Source organism: Brugia malayi (genome assembly GCF_000002995.4).
Source record: "Brugia malayi strain FR3 genome assembly, contig: Bm_v4_ChrX_scaffold_001, whole genome shotgun sequence".
NCBI classification, from domain to species: domain Eukaryota; kingdom Metazoa; phylum Nematoda; class Chromadorea; order Rhabditida; family Onchocercidae; genus Brugia; species Brugia malayi.
In genome coordinates this window covers 1,290,785-1,312,427 of record NW_025062479.1, presented here as the reverse complement: position 1 = coordinate 1,312,427, position 21,643 = coordinate 1,290,785, and the positions used below count along the sequence as shown (strand labels likewise).

Here is a 21,643-nt window from a genome sequence, read left to right as displayed (position 1 = left end):
ACAAAGCTGTTGTGGAATCATTTCTTCGAGAATTAATGAGATCGTTTCTAGGAGATGATTCAATGATTAATATTACTTCTAATCGAACATTTAAGAGACAGTGAAGGTTACAGAAAGGTCAAACTTATAGGAGTTAGGAAACAGGGAAAGAAATAGATGGAAAATTTTATAAAGATAAGATAGATGATGGAAGAAAATTGGATAGTAGGAATGATATGCAAAAAAAAAAAAATAGAATAATTTACGCAGTTCATTTTTCTTTTCTGGATATAATACGATTTGTGTGCATATTAGCTTTCTTTTTCAATTTAATAGAATTTTTATGGATATTTATAGGGTGATAGTATTTTTACGCCAGCTAAAGTTGAAGGAAAGAAAAAAGCAGTGAAGTGTATTGGTTCGACAAAATTTGAACAATTCCGTACTACCGGGCATGGATGCAATGCGTTATTCACCAATTCCGGCAATTACTGTTCAGCAGAAGGTCAGTTCAAATTTTGCTTTTCTTCATTTTTTTTTTTTTTTGTTTAAAGTGTCATAATTGTGTGTGTGTGTGTGTGTGTGTAGTTTTCTTCCAAATTAACATTGTTTGCTTAAGCTAAAATTAATTGAAAAAAAAACTTTCCTCATGTTATTGCTAAATCTCTTTGAAGGTTTCTGTGACAAAACGACCGATGCCGTCTTCAGTGGTGTACTAAAAGACGAATGTCATAATGAATCATTCAAGTAAGATTGCTCAAGTTTCTCACTTCCATATCAAACAATTTTAAATTATAATAATAAGAAATTATCCAATGATACATAGTATGTTTTCTGTTCATCTGATAATTATCGAGTTATTGATTAATTTTTCAATACAATCTTATTATTTCAATAATTGAGTCATTCGATTGTAACATACCAGCTGACCAGGTAATTGGTTATTTTTTTTTCAAACATATTACACTCCCTGATCAAATAATCATGTTATCTGTCATTCATTCATTATAAATGAAAATGTTGCAAATAGGAATGGTATTTCAGAAATGTTTTCCGTTCATCAGATACAAAATACTCTTCTTGCCCTGAATGTTGCAAAGTAATTCAATCGTCTCCACCAAAAACAGAACAGCACGCAGTTATTTCCAGTACGACTTGAAAAAAAAATTTTTTTTTATAGTTAAAAATATGCTGAGTTTATATTTGACATATAATAACATTCAAATTATTTTCCTTTCCGGACTCTTACTTATTAATTAGCATCCAAGAAAAGATTAGCCATAGAAGAAATATCATCAAATGAATTTGTCTTTTAATTTCCCAGAAAGGAAATGAAATATTTGGAATGATAAGACTAATGAACTTTAATGATATCTTTAATTGAAAAAAAAAAGAAAAAAACTAATCTTGCGAAAAGGATTTTATTTATTTGTTTTTTTTTTTTTTTTTTTTTTTTTTTTGATCATAATAAAATTTAAAGCGATAAAGGCGGAAGGCCAAGTTAACAAGGTAGTTGAATCAATGGTAATGGCGAATGGTGATAGTGAAACGCGTAGCAATAGCAATCAAACAAGTGATAGAACTTGCACTGATGTTGAAAGGATATTGCACAACGAATCATACAGAAAACCATTTCAGGTTAAATATTATCATAAATCTCAATATTCTCTAATAAAATAGCCATACTTCAATTATTAATTCTAAATTAATTTAACATAAAATAATTTCCTAATTAAATTTTTACCATATTTTTACAGCAATTTCTTGAGCAGCAATTTTGTGCTGAAAATATTAATTTTTATATGGCTGTGGAGGATTATCGTTCTATTCCTGATTCAGATGTATGTTTGTATCATTTATTTTTAACTTATTTGAAAACGAATTTTTTTTTTCTGAAATTCTTCGTATTTTCTTTGATTTTTTCCACTTTGTTGATAATTTTTATTGTTTCTTATTTTTGGCAAGTTTTCAATGCTAAATTTGTTTATTGTAAAAAACGGATGATAAAGTTCTTTTTTCATTTTTGATAATCGTAACAATAAATAGAATATTTTAAAAATCAAGAAGTGATCTTTTTTTATTTTTGATACCAATAAATTTTAAAAATAAGAACATTATAACATGCATGAATTTTGCATTCACTTATCTTTTTTTTAGTTGGAAAAAAGAGTAGAAGTTGGCCGTGAGATTTTTGAGCGATATTTTGCACCAAATAGTATAGAACCGGTGAATATTGATAATAGTACAAGCAAAAGCATCAGAGATGCAGTTATGTCAGGAGACTTTACACCTCAACTTTATGATGTCGCACAATATCAGGTTAGCTTACATGATGTTTCTTTATTGAAGAGATGGGTTATTTCGCATTATGGAGTTGTATCACATTTCAAAAAAAGTAAACTTTAATAGATTTGTGAAATTAAGAAATATTTCAAATCCTGATTGACTTACTGAGTAAAATGAATTAAATGTTAGCAGCCGACACACATAATCTTCTTTGAGAAATTCTTATATTTACCTATTCAACATGCAATCATTTTGTTAAAGGCAATAATGAACATGCCAGTTTCAATGAAAATTATTTAATATTTTCCATACTGTTTTCATTTGATTCGATATACTTAAATATTTCAGATTTTTCATTTGTTAAAATATGATTGTTGGCCACGTTATCTGCGTGCTGGTGGCATAGCACCAACATTCGATGATGGCGCCGATGAAATATCCGGAACTCCAACGACAAGTGAATTAACTTCTCGGGTAAGTTTGTCTTTTTATTTAAATTAATCTCAAAAATAAGTAAATAAATAAAAAAGAAAAAAAAAGACTGTAATTAATTGCTTATGTTCTGTCTCTTTGCATTTCTTTTTCTACAAATCTAACTGCTATTGTTCATTCAAATAGAAGGTGCTGGAAAAAAGCTTTGGATCAAAGTGCAATAACAAATATCTGATAAACGAAACAGTAAACTTGCTTTTTAGGTAGTAATCTTATTATAATTGTTTGAACGCATGAATTAGTTTTTTGCGCTCTCTTTCTCTCTCTCCTCCTTCTTCACTCTTTCTTTCTGCTTCTCTTTGTTTAAATTTCACTTTTTTTTTCTTAACAAAAGTTGGCATGTTTTTTGAAAAACAGGAAATATGGTATACTTTTGAAACTAATCGTTCTGATCCTTCTTGCATGTCGTGATAAAAATTGTTTAGTATCTTCTTAAATAAATTATGAAAATAAAATTTAAAAAGAAAAGAAAGTAATTGATAGTTACAATTAGCAAGGAATGCAGATGTTGGATTTTTCATTTTACTTCAGTTTTATAAAATAACTTTCACAAAATTCAACGAAGGCATCTCATCTCATTACGAAAAATGGGACAATATTCGGCTATGTCGAAGCATGACCTTAAACAATACATTGTCAAATGTTTGCCGCTGAAAGTCAAATAATCCATCATTGATGATCAGCCAGCGGCGAAAATAAAATGGGGAAGTTTAATGGTTGGTATCATGAGCGCTTTCGAAAGCTAATATGCAGCGTGCAGTCGCGTCAGCATACGAAGACGTATTGCATTGATTATCCGGATAATCGTAATGAAAAAAAACAAAATGAAAATTTTGATTTCCATATGTAAAATTAAATTTGTTGAGTATGCAGCAACTAACTATATGCAATGAATGATTTAGTTTGGTTTGTTTGTTCAGTTTGTTTGTTTTTCGTTTCTAGAAGCGTCGCGGAGATAAGAAGCGTAAGTCGTTAATCTGGCATGGTCTCAAGCCCAGATTTTCACGATGGAAAAAAGCTTGGTCAGATGGCAGTGATTCATTGGAACAAAACTACGATCATGGTAGCTCACTGGTGCACGAGACAACTGAGCAATACATGTCACCTCGATTTTCCAGATCTCATCCCAGTTCACGACGATCTTTAACACAGGAACAGTTGGGTTCATCAGGTTATGCGGGAAGTATGCGAGATCCATTGTTTGCTAGGTCTGACACTGAACTAAGAATTGGAACACTAAGTAAACACGATTCGCTGCGACATCGTGGCTTCACTGTTACCGGGAAGCAACGTTTATTGCTCACAGAGGTCTCTTTTTCCGCCTTTTTTTTTTTTTGTTTTTTTGTTTTTTGTTTTGTTTTATATTTTATTCTTTCAACATTTTTCAGACATTTCTTGCAAATGCTGAATTTTGTTGAACGCTTTCAGTGGCTTTTATAGAAATGCTTTACATTCAGAATAGTTTTCTGATCCAGCTATTCGTTTTTTTTTTTTTTTTTTCAAACTAAAAATTGCGAAAATTTTCGGAATATTTCGGTAGTTTTTGAAATTTTTTGGATTGTCACTGTGATTGTTTGTGAAGTGTAATAGTACTGTGCATTTCTTCCTATAATTTACGTTGTGTGTGGATTGTCTATTTACATGTTTGTTCGATAGTTAAACTGTAGTTATTTCTGATTCGAATTATTACCAGGACGATTGGTTAGTTCTGATCATAGCAAGTTTACTAGTAGGTGTCATGCTAACCTGAATATCAATCGTTCATTTGAAACATTTGCTTGAATGAATTTGCATCTATTGAATTCCTATAAAGATTTCAGTATTTGATCGGACTAATCATTTTATTTTTAAATCCCTATTTTATATATTTCTTCTGATTAACATAATTTGTTTATTTCCATTGACTTCTTCCATTCCTCTAAATCTAATTACCTTCACTTTTTTTTTAAAAAAAAAAAAAAAAAGGAAAATTGTACCTATATAAATTTGTCTTTTAACAAAAAAAATATAAATCATGAACTAATTAAAAATAAAGCAATTTATGAAACTAATCGTTTTAATAATTTCTTTTGAACGTTACAAACAACATTTTATGAAACAATTTTGATACTAATAAATTCAATCTTTAGACGGCCCATTCTGGTGCTCCACCACCAAGTACTTCTAGCTCAAGAGTTACTGAAGTATGTACAAAGTTTTGCACATTAATGCTTAACGATGCACCATGTGTGGAACAAATCGCTCTTCATGATCCAGTTAGCATTTTTTTTACTTATTTTTCAATTTTTTGAATTAAATTATGAAAATTTGGTTCTTTTCAATAAAATTGACCAAAAAATAGTACAAAAAGGAGATCTTATATAGTTGATGTTTATTTATTTGTTGAGTAATATTTCAGACGGAGTCAGTGGGCAAATGGACAGCAACAGTTGCTGTTCAACGTGGTATGGATCCACGTGCTACCGAAGTTGTTGATGCACAGGTTAATTTATCAGTGAATTTGCTTTTGGGATAGAATTTTGACACGTTAATTTGTTCACATATTTTTTTAGCAATAGAACACGAAAATATGACTTTAGAGTCGTTTGTTCTTTTGACTTTGAACATTTTAAACATTAAACATTTTTATGAAAGTTTTCTTCTGTAATATTAACTATTGGGCATGAAATTTCTTGAAAATTTTCAATGTTATACCGGACTCAGTCATTCTTTTTCTTTTAAGTAATAGAATATGGTTCCTTTAAAATATTCAAATTTGTTTGGAAATTTATGGAACATGTAAAAATCATGGAATTTTTTTTTTTAGTCGGGTGCAACGATTGACCCAGCTCGACAAGCTATCGATGCATTAAATAATCGATGTGTACGTTTGTTACCTGTGCTACTTTTTGCCGCTGAAATAATGATTCCGAATGCTTCAAATAAAACGGGTACATCCACAAATTCAAGGTTAATATTTTTACCTCTAAAAGTTGTCAATCGTAATGATTAGATTATTCAATAATGCAATCATGATTTGTGCTCATAATCGTGTGACTAAATATTTCTTTGAATTAATTATTGATAAATGTACCATCTGTGATTACTGATTAGATTATTATTACTGCTTCAAATTGTCGTATTTTATTCGATTAGTACGAAACAATATTTTTTTCTAGCCTAATTCAAAATTTCTGAGTCATAATGAAATCATGACATTATCCAACCAAGGTGATGTTTAAACTGGACTTTACTTGAAGTTTTATAAAATATCGTGTTCAAGTCCCGAATATTACGAGATTATTACTTGATAGCTTGATCAAGCTTAATTTCACATTATTTCTGAATCTTTGATTCTTCAGAATCGTACTATTGCGAGCCCGACATGGCCTTTCATTGAATGCTGTGTTAAGGCCAGTTTTGGCCAAGTATTTAATTGATTATGATTCATGTGTTGTTGTTCTTCCAAGCTCCTTCGATGCTGTTAGCTGGCAGACAACTGTTGGTACAATACGACAACGATTTGTTTTAGTGATGACTCAGCAAAAATATCAAGGTTACTTTCTGCGATTTAGTTTTTTTTTTTTTTTTTTTGAAAACATATTTTGGTAAGATAAAATTCAAGCTCGTTTACTTGCATGAAAATTTATATAATAATTCTGTATAACTCTGGTTTTCTTTTTTTAGAAAGAAGGCATTCACCGAAACGTGAAATTGCAAAAGAATTTCATTCAACACAGTTTTCAACGCCAGCAATGAATTTACCATTCTATCAGCATGGTGATGTTGCGTTTGTTGAACTACCAGCTGATTTCGATTTACGTACGGGCAAGACAAATGCAGCACGTTCTTATTCTAATGCTAAGGTTACTTTTTTAAATTTAAAATTGCATAAAATAGATGAAGAGAGTTTTAATAGCTTTACATAGTATTTTAGTAATTTCAGTGAAGCAAACTAATCACAGTCGCTCTTGAAAAGCATAATAATAATATAAATGCAGATAAATTGAAGAAACAATGCGTGATGTAAGGAGAAACGTACTCTATTTCAGACCGATCACACGTCTGGCTTGTTGAAATTTGTTCGAAAAGCGAGTCATGCAGTAACAAATCGTGAGCCATCGTCATCCGATAATACTGGATCCTCATCATCATCGCATCAGCATCATGCAGCATCACTGCAGCAACAACGTGGACACCATTCTGGAAGTCAAAATAATTCTCAATTAGCACCTTCCAGTTATACTGATGAAATAAGGTTTGCAAAATATTGTTTGTTCTTTTTAATCATTCAGACTATTTCATGTATATACTTTAGTAAGAATTACATGAAATGATCATAACTTACTGACGATTGAAATCAATATAACAAAATATCTATTTTAATTTTTGTATTTCCTTTTCTGTCATTAGCGCTTTAGCTTGATCTCATCGTATATATACGAAAATGAGATCAAGAAAGTAAGGTAACTTTGATGTGTAAGAATTTACGATTTTACTTTTAATTCTTTTAAACAAGAATCGAAATGCTATGATCCATATTTGTTATATATATATATATATATATTGTAGGCGGAAATCGTTAGGAACATTTCAACGAACGCCCAGTACAGCTATGGCTGATATTCCATATTGTGGTGAAGATACTGCCGTTGAGAATCTTAGGTTACCTGAAACTATGAGAAGTACTGGTTCGAGAAAACAAAATAAACGAGAACATATTGATGGTAGAGAGAAGATGTTTGAAATTCCGGAATTTTTGAGGAAGGTAGGCTTATAAGGCATATTATATTTTATTAATGCTAATTTGAATTTTTAAATCTATACAGTTTCAAACTTATCGAGCTGCAGGTGTTCTGTAAAAATTTTGAGTTATTTGATCTAGATAATAAAGGAGCAGTCAAGAAAAAAACTCTATTGATTATTATCATTGATGGTTTTAGGAAACTACTCCGGAAATGCGTGATACAGACAAAAAATTGACGCTGATCGATTCGAATGCGCCCAAAATTCCTACACTATATACGTCAACAGTTTCCAGTGATAAAGTACGACATTTTTTGAAATCCTTCTAATCAAGACTTCTCTTTTTCTTATGTAACAGAATGAAGTGTTTTGACATTTATTAATCATATGTTTGTCCATATTTTCATTCTTTTTTTGTCAAAACTAATCATTTTACTGGCTGCAAAATCAAAATGCACACTGATAAGACGGGAACTAGAGTTCCAAAAAGATAATTATCAAATTATTTATCAATACCACTAATTATCATTGTTCATTTTTGATTAAAACGTTCAAACTGTTTAAAATTTAGGACATTTCGCCAGGTGACTGTAAGGGAAATTTGGGATGGCAGCGTGCAGATTATGTATAGTAATATATACTGTTAGGTTATTCAATTCATACAAAGGTACTTTTTTTTTAAAAAATCTATAAATTCAATTGTTAATAAGAATTTACTGAATAACGAACGAGTAATAGTAAATTTTGTTGGGTCATTCGTCATCTTTTTAGGTTTAAATTATTAGTTCATCTGTATGATCTAACACCTGTGCTAGCATTTAGCATTAGTAAGATTTAAGATTGAAAAGGAAACAAATGTTTTTTATGTAAGGCTTGAATGATTCACATGAAATGAAGATTCATCTTAGGGCATTAACTAAACTAGTTCGGCAAATATTCCCTTCCTTTTTTTTCCCTAACTAATTTGTTCATGCAGTTTTGTAATATTTCTTTCGTAAAGTGAGAATATATTTATTTGAGAAGGAATCGGCTCTAATAATATTACTATTTACAAATTATTAAAAACTATTATTTTAAATTTGAAATTATAACTCTGGTAAAATTAAAGATTTCTTGTTTTAAAATTATAGGAAAATCGCAGACATTATGGCATATGTGGTATACATGTTCATCGTTTTAGTAGTACAATTCGACAAAAAAAAAAAAAAAAAAAATCGAGCTGCAAGTTACTTCTCCTCTTGTCAAAATTTGATTTGTTTTACCTTTTTTTTTTCTTTTACTGAAATTCCGAACTATAATTACTCCTCCTCTTGTCAAAACTTGATTTGTTTACTTTTTTTTTCTTTTACTGAAATTTCATATTCTTCATGAGATGTACTTTCATTTTTTTTTTTTTGTTTTTTTTTTCTTTTCAATTTTCTCTCGTTTCAAAATTATTTCATAGTAGTGATGAATATGTTTTTTTTTTTTTCTTTTTGTTTACTGTTCCAAATTAATGTATGCATATCAGATTATTACCGATATATTTTAGCAAATAAAATAGATATGGAAGTGTAGTTTTCTTAAAATTTGTTGAATTTGAAATACTGAAATGTGCTGAATGAAAATTGCATCGTTAATAATCGCATAAACCTGCATTTACGCATCAAGGACGATTCCATACGAATAATACGGATTGATACTAATATCGTTACTGATAAACTTTATCACTATTTACTCAAGTCCATTATAGATGCATTCCATTTAATGCGTCATTATGCCAGTTTTCAACATTAGAAGTGGTATCAACATATTTAGTATGTCATATCAATAAATGCATATCCTCGTGGAGTTTTTCCTTTTTTCCTTTTTTTTTTTCTTTTTTTAATTAAGCTAGTCAATTAAAAGCCAATAAATTTATATTCTTCGCATTTGACTCATATATTGGCAATATTTATATGATATGCACTATTTTGGAACAAATTCTTAGGAAATTTCTCGGGAAAACAATAAGATTTTTTTCCAAATTGAATTTTTTCTTTCTCGAGCTCTACTTTTGCTGGAGACACTAAATTTTGGAGTTTTTTTTCGGTTTTATAGCAATTATTACTGTTGAAATTAATTGGGTTAATGAAAACGAACAACTATATTTTTATTTCTTTTTGTTTATATGAGTTTGTATCTATTAGACGAAATGTTGATTTTCTTTCCAATTTATCTCAATCATTTCATTTCAGTTTGGCCTTTTTTTTTCTTTTACAACTGTTTAAAAATATTTATTCATCGTATATATATATATATATCAATTGATTGATACATGCATAGAAAATGAATTGCCATAGTGGATGATTGATTAGCCGAAATATTGGTGTATGATTTTATCATCTTATAATCTCGCTTTACTTCCTTTTATATCATTTGTAAATGAAGGGAAAAGAAGATTTCCGCTAGATTTGTTTGTTTGTTTATTTCTTTATCATATTGAAACTGATAATTTTATCTGTATGTGCATGAAAGTTGATTAAAAATTTATTTGTTACAAGTAAACACAATGAAAAGGAAGAGAAAGAGGAAAAGTGTGAACAAGGCAATATTTGATTAAAATGAAATGAAAATTCTCAAGCAAAAAATGAAAAAGGAAACACTTGACAACTTTGTTAGTTACCGATTGATTCAGTATTAACATTTTTGAATTTAGATTGCTTTTTTCTTTGTTTAGCAAAATTGGAGTGAATAAAAATGAAATCGTTTTTTCTTTTTTTTTTTTTTTTTGATAATATTTTTTTGTTGTTATGTTGTAACGTATCCGTTGGGTGTCGTAAAAAAAAAGAAAAAAAAAAAAAAAAAAAAAAAAACGAAACGAAGAAGAAAGGGAAATATTGAAAATTGCTTGAAACGAACAAATGAAAGGAATGAAATATGGATTGAGGATTATAAAAATGTTGAAAATTTGTCGAGCATCATCGCTTAACAAAACCATTCATGAAAACGACCTGCATTTCAAAAATACATTCGTCTGGAAAAGAAATTTTTTATTTTGACTTCAAAATTTCTGCAACAATTGACCAAGCGTTTATTGTTTATGCTAAAATGTTACGTTTCTCGTTTTTTTTTTTTCTCCGTTATGATATATACAATATTGTTTTTTGCTAATAATATGCTCCCTTTTTGATGCATTTTCTCTTTTATTTTTTTTTTTTGAAGAATTAAAAAAAAATTGTTGAAAACAAAACAAAATTTTTTTTTTGTTATGAAAAAAAAAAATTTCACTATAATCTTGTTTTATTTTTTTTTTCTTTGCTCGTACATCATAAATTATATTCATTAGGTGTTGTGAAAATTAAAAAAAAAAAATTTATATTATTTTTTATAGTTTTAAAATTTTGATCAAATATTTCGATCGATTACTTTTAGGTTAGTCAAATTTTGGATTAAATAAGAATTTACAAATTTTATGATAATTCTTCCTATTGATTGTAATTCTAACAACATATTCACTCTGGTGATAGCGCATGAATAATTTTTGCTTTACGTGATTAATTATTTTAGCTAACAGTTTTAATATCATTAAAAAAAAAAAAAGAAGAAGGAGGAGGAAAAAGTTGTCAATGCTAAAGCATAACAAAATGATAAGAAGTTTCATTACCAAAAGATAAGGAATTTGACAGTCATCTGATTGTCTTATTTATCATATTTAACTTATCCATTTCACAAATTTTTGCAAACAAAAGTTAAGGATGACGATTATCATATTAATGATAGGAACAATTCATTTCATTTTCATCCCAATCATATTTTCTTTCGTTTAACTACGATAAATTTTGATTCCAAGAAAATTGCATACCTTATTCATTTCAATACTTTACTGCTTATTATAAAATGCTGATAAATATGATTTTATTCCTGAATGATAGAAATGGAACTATCATTGAAATTTGATTCTGGTTTTTTTGACACTTTTTTTTTTCAATTCATATTTTAATGTTTGTTTGTTTAAACTTTTCTCACCTCGTATCTTCGTGATTTTTACCATATATTTACCGATCAATGAGAGTTTAGTTGAAAATGTCGCATGATTTATTAATTCATCAAAAGTTGCTCGATTATATCCAATCAATTATCCATAGAATTTCAAATGCATTATTTGTTTGCATTTTATCATTTTGAATAAACAAACAGTAATCAACGAGAAAGATATGAAATGTTTCTTTTAATTAATTTTTTGTTAGATGTATAAAAATAAAGAAAATGATGGAAAATTTGAATTAATGAAGCTCAGTTTAAATTATTGATTATTATCAAGCTAACGTAAAAATTTTTGTCATATTGCTATCAGTCGAAAATTAAAAATATTTTAATTAAAAAGTTCCAAACCAATACATCAATTATATCATACATATCCTTCAAAAAAAAAAGAGCAGAAAAAGAAAAGAAATAGATTTTAATGTCAAATTGCGTTTTGACAGTCATAACATACATTTATGATTCAATTACAAAAATGCTTTATTTCATTCCTTTCATTTCTTTTTATTTCGATTAGCTTACTCATGCAATGTTTTATCCATTGTTAATTTTACATTTTCAACATTACGTTTGCAATCATTTTTCTTATTTCATTTATTTATTGTTTATCATCCAAATCAACATATTTGTTAAAGTTTTAAGTAAGCCAGACAAAATTAACTATTACATGTTGAGTAGTTAAAATTAAATTATTCAAATCATTAATTGTCTAAGTAGGAATGAACAAAGTATGTGAAAATATATCAATAGTAGAATGTTGCATATTGTGAGGACAATCAAATTGTTCAATAATTTTTAACCTGAAAAAAATTAACAAAATTAAAATCTTTTTTGCTAACTTAACAGTAAAATTTCGAATCATTTCGTCAAATAGACTACAATTTATAAAGTTTGTTCATTGTTATCTCTGGAAAATTTATCCTTTTTTTTTTTAGAAAAAAGCAAAAGAAAAGAGAAAAAAAAAAAAGCTTACGAAAGCGTATTAAGCTCTGGGATATCTCGGAAGGTTTCGGAAATATTTGGCTCGAAAACTTCCATGATATCTTCGATTTAATTCACGCTATATTCTTTACCATCATTAAATTTTCATTTATCTTAATGTATTTATGAAACGATCAACAATGTTTCCATTTTTTTTTTTTTTTTTTTTTTTTATAAACTCTATGAAATTATACCGTCTTTTGTTAGGTATTTTCTATTAAAACTGCAAAATTATTGGTTGATAGCTGTCAATTGCTTTCGATAAATTTCAACCATAATTTTTTAACAATTCGACTTCAAAGTCCTCACATTTTCGATTCTTAAATGAATTCAAATAAATTAAGCTAAATTTATTGGACTAACTTCTCATCCATTTTGTTTTACTTATCAATTTCTATTAAAATAAAATTAATGCACATCATATATGGATTTACCATAGTTATTCAGTGATAATTTTTGGTTTTAAATGTCAATTTATTCCTTTTCAAAATTAATTTCAATAATTCCTATAAATTAATTTTACAGTTTTGATAATATTAATGTACAGCTAATTAAAAGAATAGTCTAGCAGAGAAATTAGTTTCAGAAGTGGATTAAGATAAGGAAAGGAAAAATTAGGATAGAAAAAATTGAGAAAATTAAAATTGAATGACATGTAATGAAATCGTTTGTTGTCAAATTATTCTTTTTGCTTTCTATTAAATCTGGTTTCATTTAACCATTTGTTTCAGCTTTGAGAAAATTATAATTAAAAAGTTGTTTCTTTAAGAGCATCCATCTAGCCGAGAGGTTAGAGAATTCACAATTTGAGATTTGCCACCCTCTTTCACATATCACACATACATGTGTTTATGATAACAATAATGATTTTTCATATTGTTATTAACTAACTTTGTCTCATACAATAAATATTAGACATAAGAAATTGTAATAAATAATAACAATGTTTGATAAAGCAGAAAAAGGCATATCATATCATCTAAAACATAAATTATTGTCAAGATTGCACTAACTTTCATCATAGTCATATTTATTGGATTTAATTAGAGTAAAGAAAAAGAAATGGGCAAAATATACTATCCGAAAACATTTCTTTTTGCATTTGTTAAAATATTTCTCTCCAATGAATAGGTTTACGGTGCTTTTATAGTGTTGATTTATTTGAAGTAAAAAAAGAATGAAATATTCTGAAAACAAAACTGAAAAATGAAATCAAAATTGAAATAGCAAAAACAAGCATATGATTGATGTTCATTGATTTACTATAGATCCACATATATAATTTGCATCGCGATTTAAATGTAAGAATTACAGGTAGAAATTTTGGCACAATCTTAGATATTTCTCAAGCATCACAAGTAAACAAAACTTACTGAATTATTCGGCCACATATATACATATAACTATCTTAAAAATGGAAGCATTCAATACAATATTAATTTTTATATTATATATAAATAGAAAACCTCAACATGCAATCTGACTAATATCGTAAAATCGTGGCAAACAAAACAAATATAAGACTAGCAGTGATAACTGCTAGATTCATTAATCAAGAATTCAAACAAGAACAATCAAACATATTCATAATAGCTATTAATACATGAGAAAACTTAGGTTGATAGTAACAGAAATGTTGAATGTTGCCCACCAATAGTAATACAATATTGTTAAAAAATCAAAAATATTTCAAATATTCCAAATTAAAAGAATTTTCTGTTTTTTTTTTTTCTGTGGACATAAAAATCATGCATGACTTACTACATATGAGATTTTCTAGATGCTTTACATTTACTCGCCTTCGTTATAATTTGTAAGAAAAACAAAAAATACTTTTATGTGAAAAGTTTCATTATATGATTTATAATAATGAACATTTACAAGGTGAAGAATTAAATCCTTCAATTTTCGAAATAATAACTTCTTTCATTTTCATATTGGACGATTAATATTTCAATAATCACATTAAGTACTAGATGAGAGGCTAATATCAGGTTTTCATCTAAAACCTACGTATTTCACTTCTTCAATATGTATTATATCCTGAGCAACTGAACAGACAATTACATATCAAAACAAGCCTATTATCATGACGCACTTTCATGCTACAGTATTCATAAAAAAATAGAGTCTATCTGCAACAAGATAGAAAAATGAGATCATTAAATTAAATTAGATATCTTGTAAAATGAATAGTTCAGATAAAACTTCTAAAACAAATCATGAATATTTTTTGAAAAAATTAGTAATTTTTGTTTGACCCTTGACATCTTTCTTCTTACATTTTCGATATTTTACATCAGTAAAAGGATTCAATTTCCCACATGGCAATTCTTTTTTCTTAGATATCGATATCAAAGCCTAAAATTTAAATGAGAATAACATCAGATATCAGATCATTTAGAATTAAGTAGTAACCAACAAAAAAATCACAAATAACATAAATCAAGTTCGGTCCTCCTATACATCCCGCCATTTATGTTATATATCTATATCATAATTAGAACTAACTTTAGGGAAATTTTTCCTTTCCGAGTTTTTCGGAATAGCAAGAATATTTTCCTTTAGTGAAGCAGTAGGATTGTTAAACATTTCCACTTTATCCAAAGATCGAGATATTGGTGTATCGATGCTTTAAGAAAAAAACAAATTTCTTGGACGATTAAAAAAATATTGGAGAAAACTGTTTTCGAGAATTCTGAATCTAGTGATAAAGCTAAATTCATTCATTCACAAATCATTCCACTATTATGACAGTTCCAAACAAAACTAATAAATATAATATGATAGTATAGTAAAAATCATTATGATGCAGAAGAGAAAAAAGAATAATTACTTGATAAAATTAGCAATACGCCTTTCCTGCATGTCTGGAGTTGTTTCTTCTGCAACTACTTTTTGATTAAGAGGAGTCAATGGATTCGATACAGCTTTATTGTTTGGAGTTCTGAAAAAAAAAAAAGAAAGTATTGAAAATAATGACTATCTAAGGTGGAAATGTTCAATAGTCTCTGTAATCATTTTTCTTCCATTAGATATTTACTAATCTAATTTACTGGATGAAAATGATTATGTATTAGGCAGAAATTTCTTACGTAATTTAACAAATGTGCAGCTTAAATTCAATTAATCTCTTTTCCTCATAAATGCTTTGCATATTTGCTATCATCTTCCATAATTATAAATAACAGTTTCAAGAAAAAATTACTTAAACAATGGTGAAACAACTCCGATATCTTCAGCAACATTGAGACATGTAAGCCGATCACAAAGAGAAACAGCTATCACATACGCATCTGTTTGATTGGGTGTTTTCGTCTGCAAATGAAGAAGGTCAAACTGTAACTAATTTTCTTTCAGAAATATTGCTGAAAACAGCTTTATAGCTAGTTGGAATAATGAGTTACATAGGAAACAACTCACTTGATATTCATTGTTCCAAATTGTAGAACTTATCGCTGCGAAATTAGCTGATATCTGTTCAATATTCTTATTGAGATAAATGATCATTTTATTAATAACAGAGGGATTGGTGTAGTTCGGTATGATAACCATGAATTCAGCAGCTATTTGAAGTGCAGATTTAACTGCTTGACTGGATATTGTAATAAAAAATTAAATTTCACAAAATAGACTATGATATAAACAGCATTAACTGAAATCACCAAAAAATCCCCAAAACCTCCTCTCCTTTTTCATCTGCAATGCACAGTATAGAACAAGCTATGAAAAAATCAGAGAATTAGCTCTATATTCTCAAGCCATAATGAAGATAAAACAAAGTTTCCAAGTCCCAATAACTTGTCAAACATTCAAAATTCAAAGCCCATGGAAAATTTTCGTCTAAAAGCAAAGCAAATAGATAATAGAATGAAATCCAGTTTACGAATTTGGAAATGGTCATGGATTCATAGAATAAGTTAAGAATGCTTCATCTATTTAAATTGTGCTGACCGGTAGAAATACGCAGTATGACCTTATAAAAATGCGTTTTTTGAACAGCTGGAGAAAAATGAATAAAATTTGTAACCTATGACTACTTAATAATTTATATAATCTGTATTAAATAACACAAGATACCAAATTTCAAACTACTACGTCTTAACTACCTAATTTAAGCTGTTAATACTACTTTCGTGCATATGAAATCTCAGAACTACTCATCACAACATGCTCCAAACTCACTGCTGCTGGTTTGCGATGAGACTTGTGGAGTGAAGTTTAAACAAGAGAAACTTTGTAGATATTAGGTATTTTTCACTGCAGTTGAACACTTACTTCGACTGTGTACCACTCTGTAGCGTCTCATTCATTGTTATCACTGTATCAACAAGTTTTTTCAACACTGGAAAATTAGCATGAAGCTCGACATCAACATTGCAATCACCTTCAACCGGTGCTGTCATAACATACGAAATCAGTACCTTACAATAAAATGAGATTCATTACATGTTATTGAAAAGTGATGACAGCAAAAAAAAAAGAAAAAAAAAACAGCTTTATACTGCAAATTAAATAATCTTCGCAAGTCGTCAAAACATAAGCATATGACAAGACCTTACCGACATAATATCAAGATAACCCATCGATGCTTGTGCACTACGCCGTAAAGCTGGTAAGACTTTAGGACACACTTTGTTGAGCAATCGCGTTGTGCTCCATGGATCATGCAGCGAAACTGCTAATGATAACAAGCAATGCATCACATTTAAACAGCTTTTCTAAAATATATAGTTCAAATTTTCGGAATATAGGATATTATAACTAATATCACATATAGTAAATTAAAAAAAAAATTATAAGTGTCACAGAAAACTATACCAACTCATAACTTTCATCAAAAAGATGAATTACATTATGCACTAAGAATGTTAGAATAAGCATTACAAACGATCTAAAAACCCTTCTGGACCAAACGAAATACAAAAACCATTTAAATGAACAACTGGAATATTTGGTAAAATTAATAATACCAATGAAGGTGAAAGTGTATCGGATGCGTCATCATCGAGAAAACATACAGTGATGTATGGAAAACTATCAAGTAATGTTAACCGTTTACAGCCACCACATTTTATTGATAAGACTGATGAGGACTGCTCGGGAGTATGCAATAATTTCTAAAGTGTAATTTTTTTTTACTGATATTTCAGATTTTTTTTGTTTTTCTCGTTGGTAATGAATTACTCATTTTAAAGCAAAAATTAACCTTATCTTGTCTTTTCATATATTCAAATACAATGGAGATGAAATCATCAGGCAAAATCGAATCAAACGATACATTTGACAACTGCAAAAAGCACAGAATTAAACGGTCCAAAATGATAGACATACCAACGCATTCTATTGACTAGACTGTTACCTCCAATTGAGAACAATTTTTATTAATGTCTAGTACCACAACTCCCATTACTTGTCCTCACTTCAAATCACGAACCAAAGTTTTAAAGACGGTTCACCAAATCTTCCTTTAACTGACCTTATTTATCGCAGATAAAGTTTGCATATGATCCCTCCTAATATAAAGCCGATCGTCATAAACCGTTACCAGATATCTGCTCATAAACAGTTCCATTTCGTCAACATCAATAAATTCCATACATTGTCTCTCCATCTAACATGTAACTGGGTGAAAGTTTTCAACATGGAAACTCTGAATAAACTATGTTGGATAAATTCATAGAACCTAAGCTTGTAGTGAGAAAATGCTCGACTTGAACTTGCCAGCAGAAGTAACCTAAATGAATAGCCTGGAAGAAATGTCTGGTAAAACTATTAATTTCCGGAATTGTCAACAAAATTTTATTTTGTAAATGCTTGGCTTTATTTCCAAAAACACACAAAATAGAATGAAATTCTTCGTAAAATCACGCGATCCAGATAACGGATCTAAAACGTTGTTGCCAGTCGAATAATGGGTCAAGATGAACGAGGTAAGGAACAATGAAATAGTCTCGTTTCAAAAATTAATCAACAACATACTAACTTATAATACTGTTTGAAGACATCACATAATTGAAACATTACGCAAAATAGCTATATTGCTGTTACTCGCTATATGCATACTGATCTTGGCAATCAGTTAGAAAAAGCTTCCATAAGACTAAAACAAAACTCTACCTCTTGGTTAACAGAGATAAAAATGTATTTTATCTAAGTATTAAAAGATAAGTTAAAATCAGTGGAAGTGAATTTAAAATTCTTGCAGAAAAGACATTTAAAAATAAGAGCGGTATGAAACAAGGGCATACAACATGCATGAACCGTAAAAGTATGAGGCGAAAAAAAAAACTATTCATGATATTCATGAATAGTTTCTTTTTTCTCTCAATGCATAATGCACATAACATCATAGCTTTTTGGCAAGGGACTATAGAAACATACAATGAAATTAATGGATGACCAACGCTTACATAGTGGATTTCTTAGAAAGTTAATTTAAATAGTTATTTTAAATATTCCTGAAAATTAATTCATTCTTTTTCCTTATAACTACCAGTTCAAGTATTACAGATAAACTATCTTCCTTTCCTCATCCTCCAAATTCCTTCTTGCAGTAATGTACGTATATAGTAGTTAGTAGTTTAAGGTTTAGTTAAGCTCTTAGTATGATAATTTCAAAATCAGTTTAAGTGGCGGTATTAGCAAAGGAAACGAAACAGTAAATCAAATCTCCATTTTCTGCTCATCTTGCTTATGATAGTTACGCTTATTCATATATTCTTCGAGCTCTCGATCCAGTTCTTCGTCCGTCATTTGCCAACGTTTTGTACCAATCTTATGACGAATGCTGACCGCTGCGTGCTATAAAGTTTTTCAAATACACATGTGCAAATGGAAATCGTTGATTTATACCTCGTAATGAAACAGCATTCAGTTCTTCAGCAGATCTATTGCTGATGATTTGAGAACACGTTTAAAACACACTCAGAAATAATTATATAACCTCTAAATTGTTCAATTAACCTATCCAGCAGTTAAGAAGTTAAGAGTAAAGCCTATTAAAAACTCGTTTACCTTACGTTTCGACGGAAGGTTTTGCTTTTTAGTTATATTCCATGAGCGTTCTCGAGGACCCAAACGATTCTTAATACGAAGATGACGGCTGGCCGGGACAGTCTGGTCATCAATCATATGAAAGGACATTACCTTACCTGTAAAATACAACTTAAAAATATGATGGTAACAAATCAACAATACATATGAATTTTATACAAAAGAAAAGCACATGTAAGCTCAGAAATTGGTCGAAAGAAAAGATCACTAGCAGCTCTATCGTTTGATCAATGTGACTGAAAAATTTAGCAATCTTGCAGCGCATGTCTTAAAGGCATACAGGAGCTCTTCTCCATAGCTACAGTGATAGGTTGCTCTAAACATGAAACACTCCAATAAACTAAAATAAATATCCTACTTACCATCAAGTGCAACACCATTTAAGTTGGCGACAATTTCCGTAGCACTAACTCGATCAGTCACTACATCAGCTGTACCTACCGATGCTCCCATTTCATCGTAATTAACATTGACTGAGATAACCGAATATTTCTCGAAAAGTTCCTGGAAGATCAAACCGTAACAATGCTATCAGGAAGCCCTCTGAAAAATTGAAAACAAAATCTGTCCTATAACGACAAAACTGGTTCATCTTGTTCGTGTTGCTTTGACTGGTCTATCCACACTCTTACTTTAATCTTAGAGACTTGTCATATGAGATCCAATCAACCATCCAGTGCATCGTCCGTTGACGGTAGAAAAAGATGAAAATGGGAAAACCCGAAAGAAGCGGCGGTGTTAAACCATGTCGTTAAATGCCCTAAAGAGGATGAGTGGTCATAATTCCGTAATGATTAATATTGTGCTTGATCATCACATAATGACCTTAACCTCAGACCACCTCACAGCATAACAAACTCAACCTTGGACCACAACTGTTCTCAGGTCTACCTACATCACTAACACCAAAACATACGTCAAGGTCGGCTGAATTAACTGTTGGCGCCAGATTTGTGATGTGAAGTCGCACTTTTTTTGTTAAATCAACACGGTTGAATCGTGCACCTCGTTGTACTCCTGGATGTGGAGATAAATCATCAGATCTATTTCCATACATCTCCTCAAATCCACTATGATCCCATTTACCCGACGGTACATCCTACAAATTATGGAATAAAGCGAAACCACCGCACAAGAATAATGGAAATAAACGTTCATCGTCGTCCTTATATCGTTAGCGTTCATCAGCGCACAACTTATGTTATGTTTAGTTGAAATATCTCCGTAATATATGATATATGCCACTTTAACAGAGTAACTACATAAGATTAAAGTACTTAACGATAAAAGGAAATGAAAACTTAAAGAAAAAATCAAAATTTAATCCCTGAAATCTTTAACAATCAGCAAGATTTTATTTGGTTGAAAATTTGCGAATACATGCTAATAACGTAACGAGTCTTGTATTTTAGAAGCAATAAAATTATAAATTACTAGTAAACTTGCCTCCGGTCTCGTGAATGATGAATGGGTAATGGGATATTCCGAAACAAAACTCCTTTTCTTTCTGCTGTTACGGGAACGACTGCTGGAACTATTTGGTTTCTTGTTTGCTCCCTGGAAAAGAGATACAATGTTCCATCAGACGGTTAAAGATTGTATAAAAACAAATAAGAAAAGTGGTAAACCGAGTAAAAAATTAGATTTTGAAAAGAAGATAAAGGAAGTAAACATGGAATTCGTATTACTTATCTTTCTAAGCAAAATTTATGTTTTAGATGATATGATATGCCTTTGCATTTTCCTGCTTTATCAAATATTGTTTTTATTACGATTTCTTATGCCTAATATCTATTATATGCAGCAAAGTTAGTTACAATATAGGAATCATTATTGCTATCATAAACACACGCATGTATGATGTATGAAAGAAGATGGGTGAAACGAAAATCATGCATTTTTATCCAGAAGCGTTTAATTAAACGAAATTACTATTTCCTTCTGTAGCGTTATAAAAGCACCTGCGCTACTTTATATAAATAAGCAAAGATAAAATGTCAAAACTTACTCTTTGACGCGCAATAATTTCATCTAGCGACAAATTAATCAAACTCATGTCGTACACCAGATATCGGATTTCTGAAAATATCCGAAAGAATCTTGCATAAACTTTGTCGATTTT

At 29.5% G+C, this 21,643-nt stretch overlaps 3 protein-coding genes and 1 non-coding gene across 5 annotated transcripts; 2 read left to right on the top strand and 2 right to left on the bottom strand.

The window, feature by feature from the left end:
• Nucleotides 1-336: 336 nt before the first annotated feature.
• Nucleotides 337-8,113, top strand: Bma-rgs-6 (Regulator of G protein signaling domain containing protein; the record flags this gene model as incomplete). The annotated part of the gene is made up of 17 exons (XM_001897254.2): nt 337-484; nt 654-726; nt 1,024-1,127; nt 1,460-1,617; nt 1,737-1,820; nt 2,137-2,298; nt 2,614-2,739; nt 3,700-4,065; nt 4,887-5,012; nt 5,156-5,239; nt 5,564-5,706; nt 6,099-6,292; nt 6,424-6,602; nt 6,789-6,994; nt 7,309-7,504; nt 7,680-7,784; nt 8,054-8,113. Coding segments are annotated over 17 exons (2,514 nt in total), but the record flags the coding sequence as incomplete, so codon positions are not given.
• Nucleotides 8,114-12,451: 4,338 nt separating this feature from the next.
• On the top strand, nt 12,452-12,556 carry Bma-mir-5361. The gene has a single exon (XR_006228216.1). It is a non-coding gene; the product is annotated as a pre-microRNA Bma-mir-5361 (primary transcript).
• A 2,129-nt stretch (nt 12,557-14,685) lies between these two features.
• Nucleotides 14,686-18,079, bottom strand: Bm9483 (Uncharacterized protein; the record flags this gene model as incomplete). 2 transcript variants are annotated; one of them, XM_001897253.1, is made up of 10 exons in its annotated part: nt 14,686-14,826; nt 14,977-15,097; nt 15,302-15,412; nt 15,674-15,783; nt 15,889-16,060; nt 16,744-16,889; nt 17,028-17,186; nt 17,439-17,585; nt 17,675-17,755; nt 17,945-18,079. In XM_001897253.1, 10 exons carry the CDS (start codon nt 18,077-18,079, stop codon nt 14,686-14,688), a joined length of 1,323 nt encoding a protein of 440 aa, XP_001897288.1. The 2 variants fall into 2 exon arrangements, with proteins under 2 accessions (XP_001897288.1, XP_042929155.1); XM_043073221.1 differs by lacking the exon at nt 17,439-17,585.
• Nucleotides 18,080-19,131: 1,052 nt separating this feature from the next.
• Nucleotides 19,132-21,577, bottom strand: Bm5116 (RNA binding protein, putative; the record flags this gene model as incomplete). The annotated part of the gene is made up of 6 exons (XM_043073220.1): nt 19,132-19,269; nt 19,483-19,619; nt 19,884-20,025; nt 20,438-20,620; nt 20,968-21,078; nt 21,530-21,577. 6 exons carry the CDS (start codon nt 21,575-21,577, stop codon nt 19,132-19,134), a joined length of 759 nt encoding a protein of 252 aa, XP_042929154.1.
• Between the last annotated feature and the right edge of the window lie 66 nt (nt 21,578-21,643).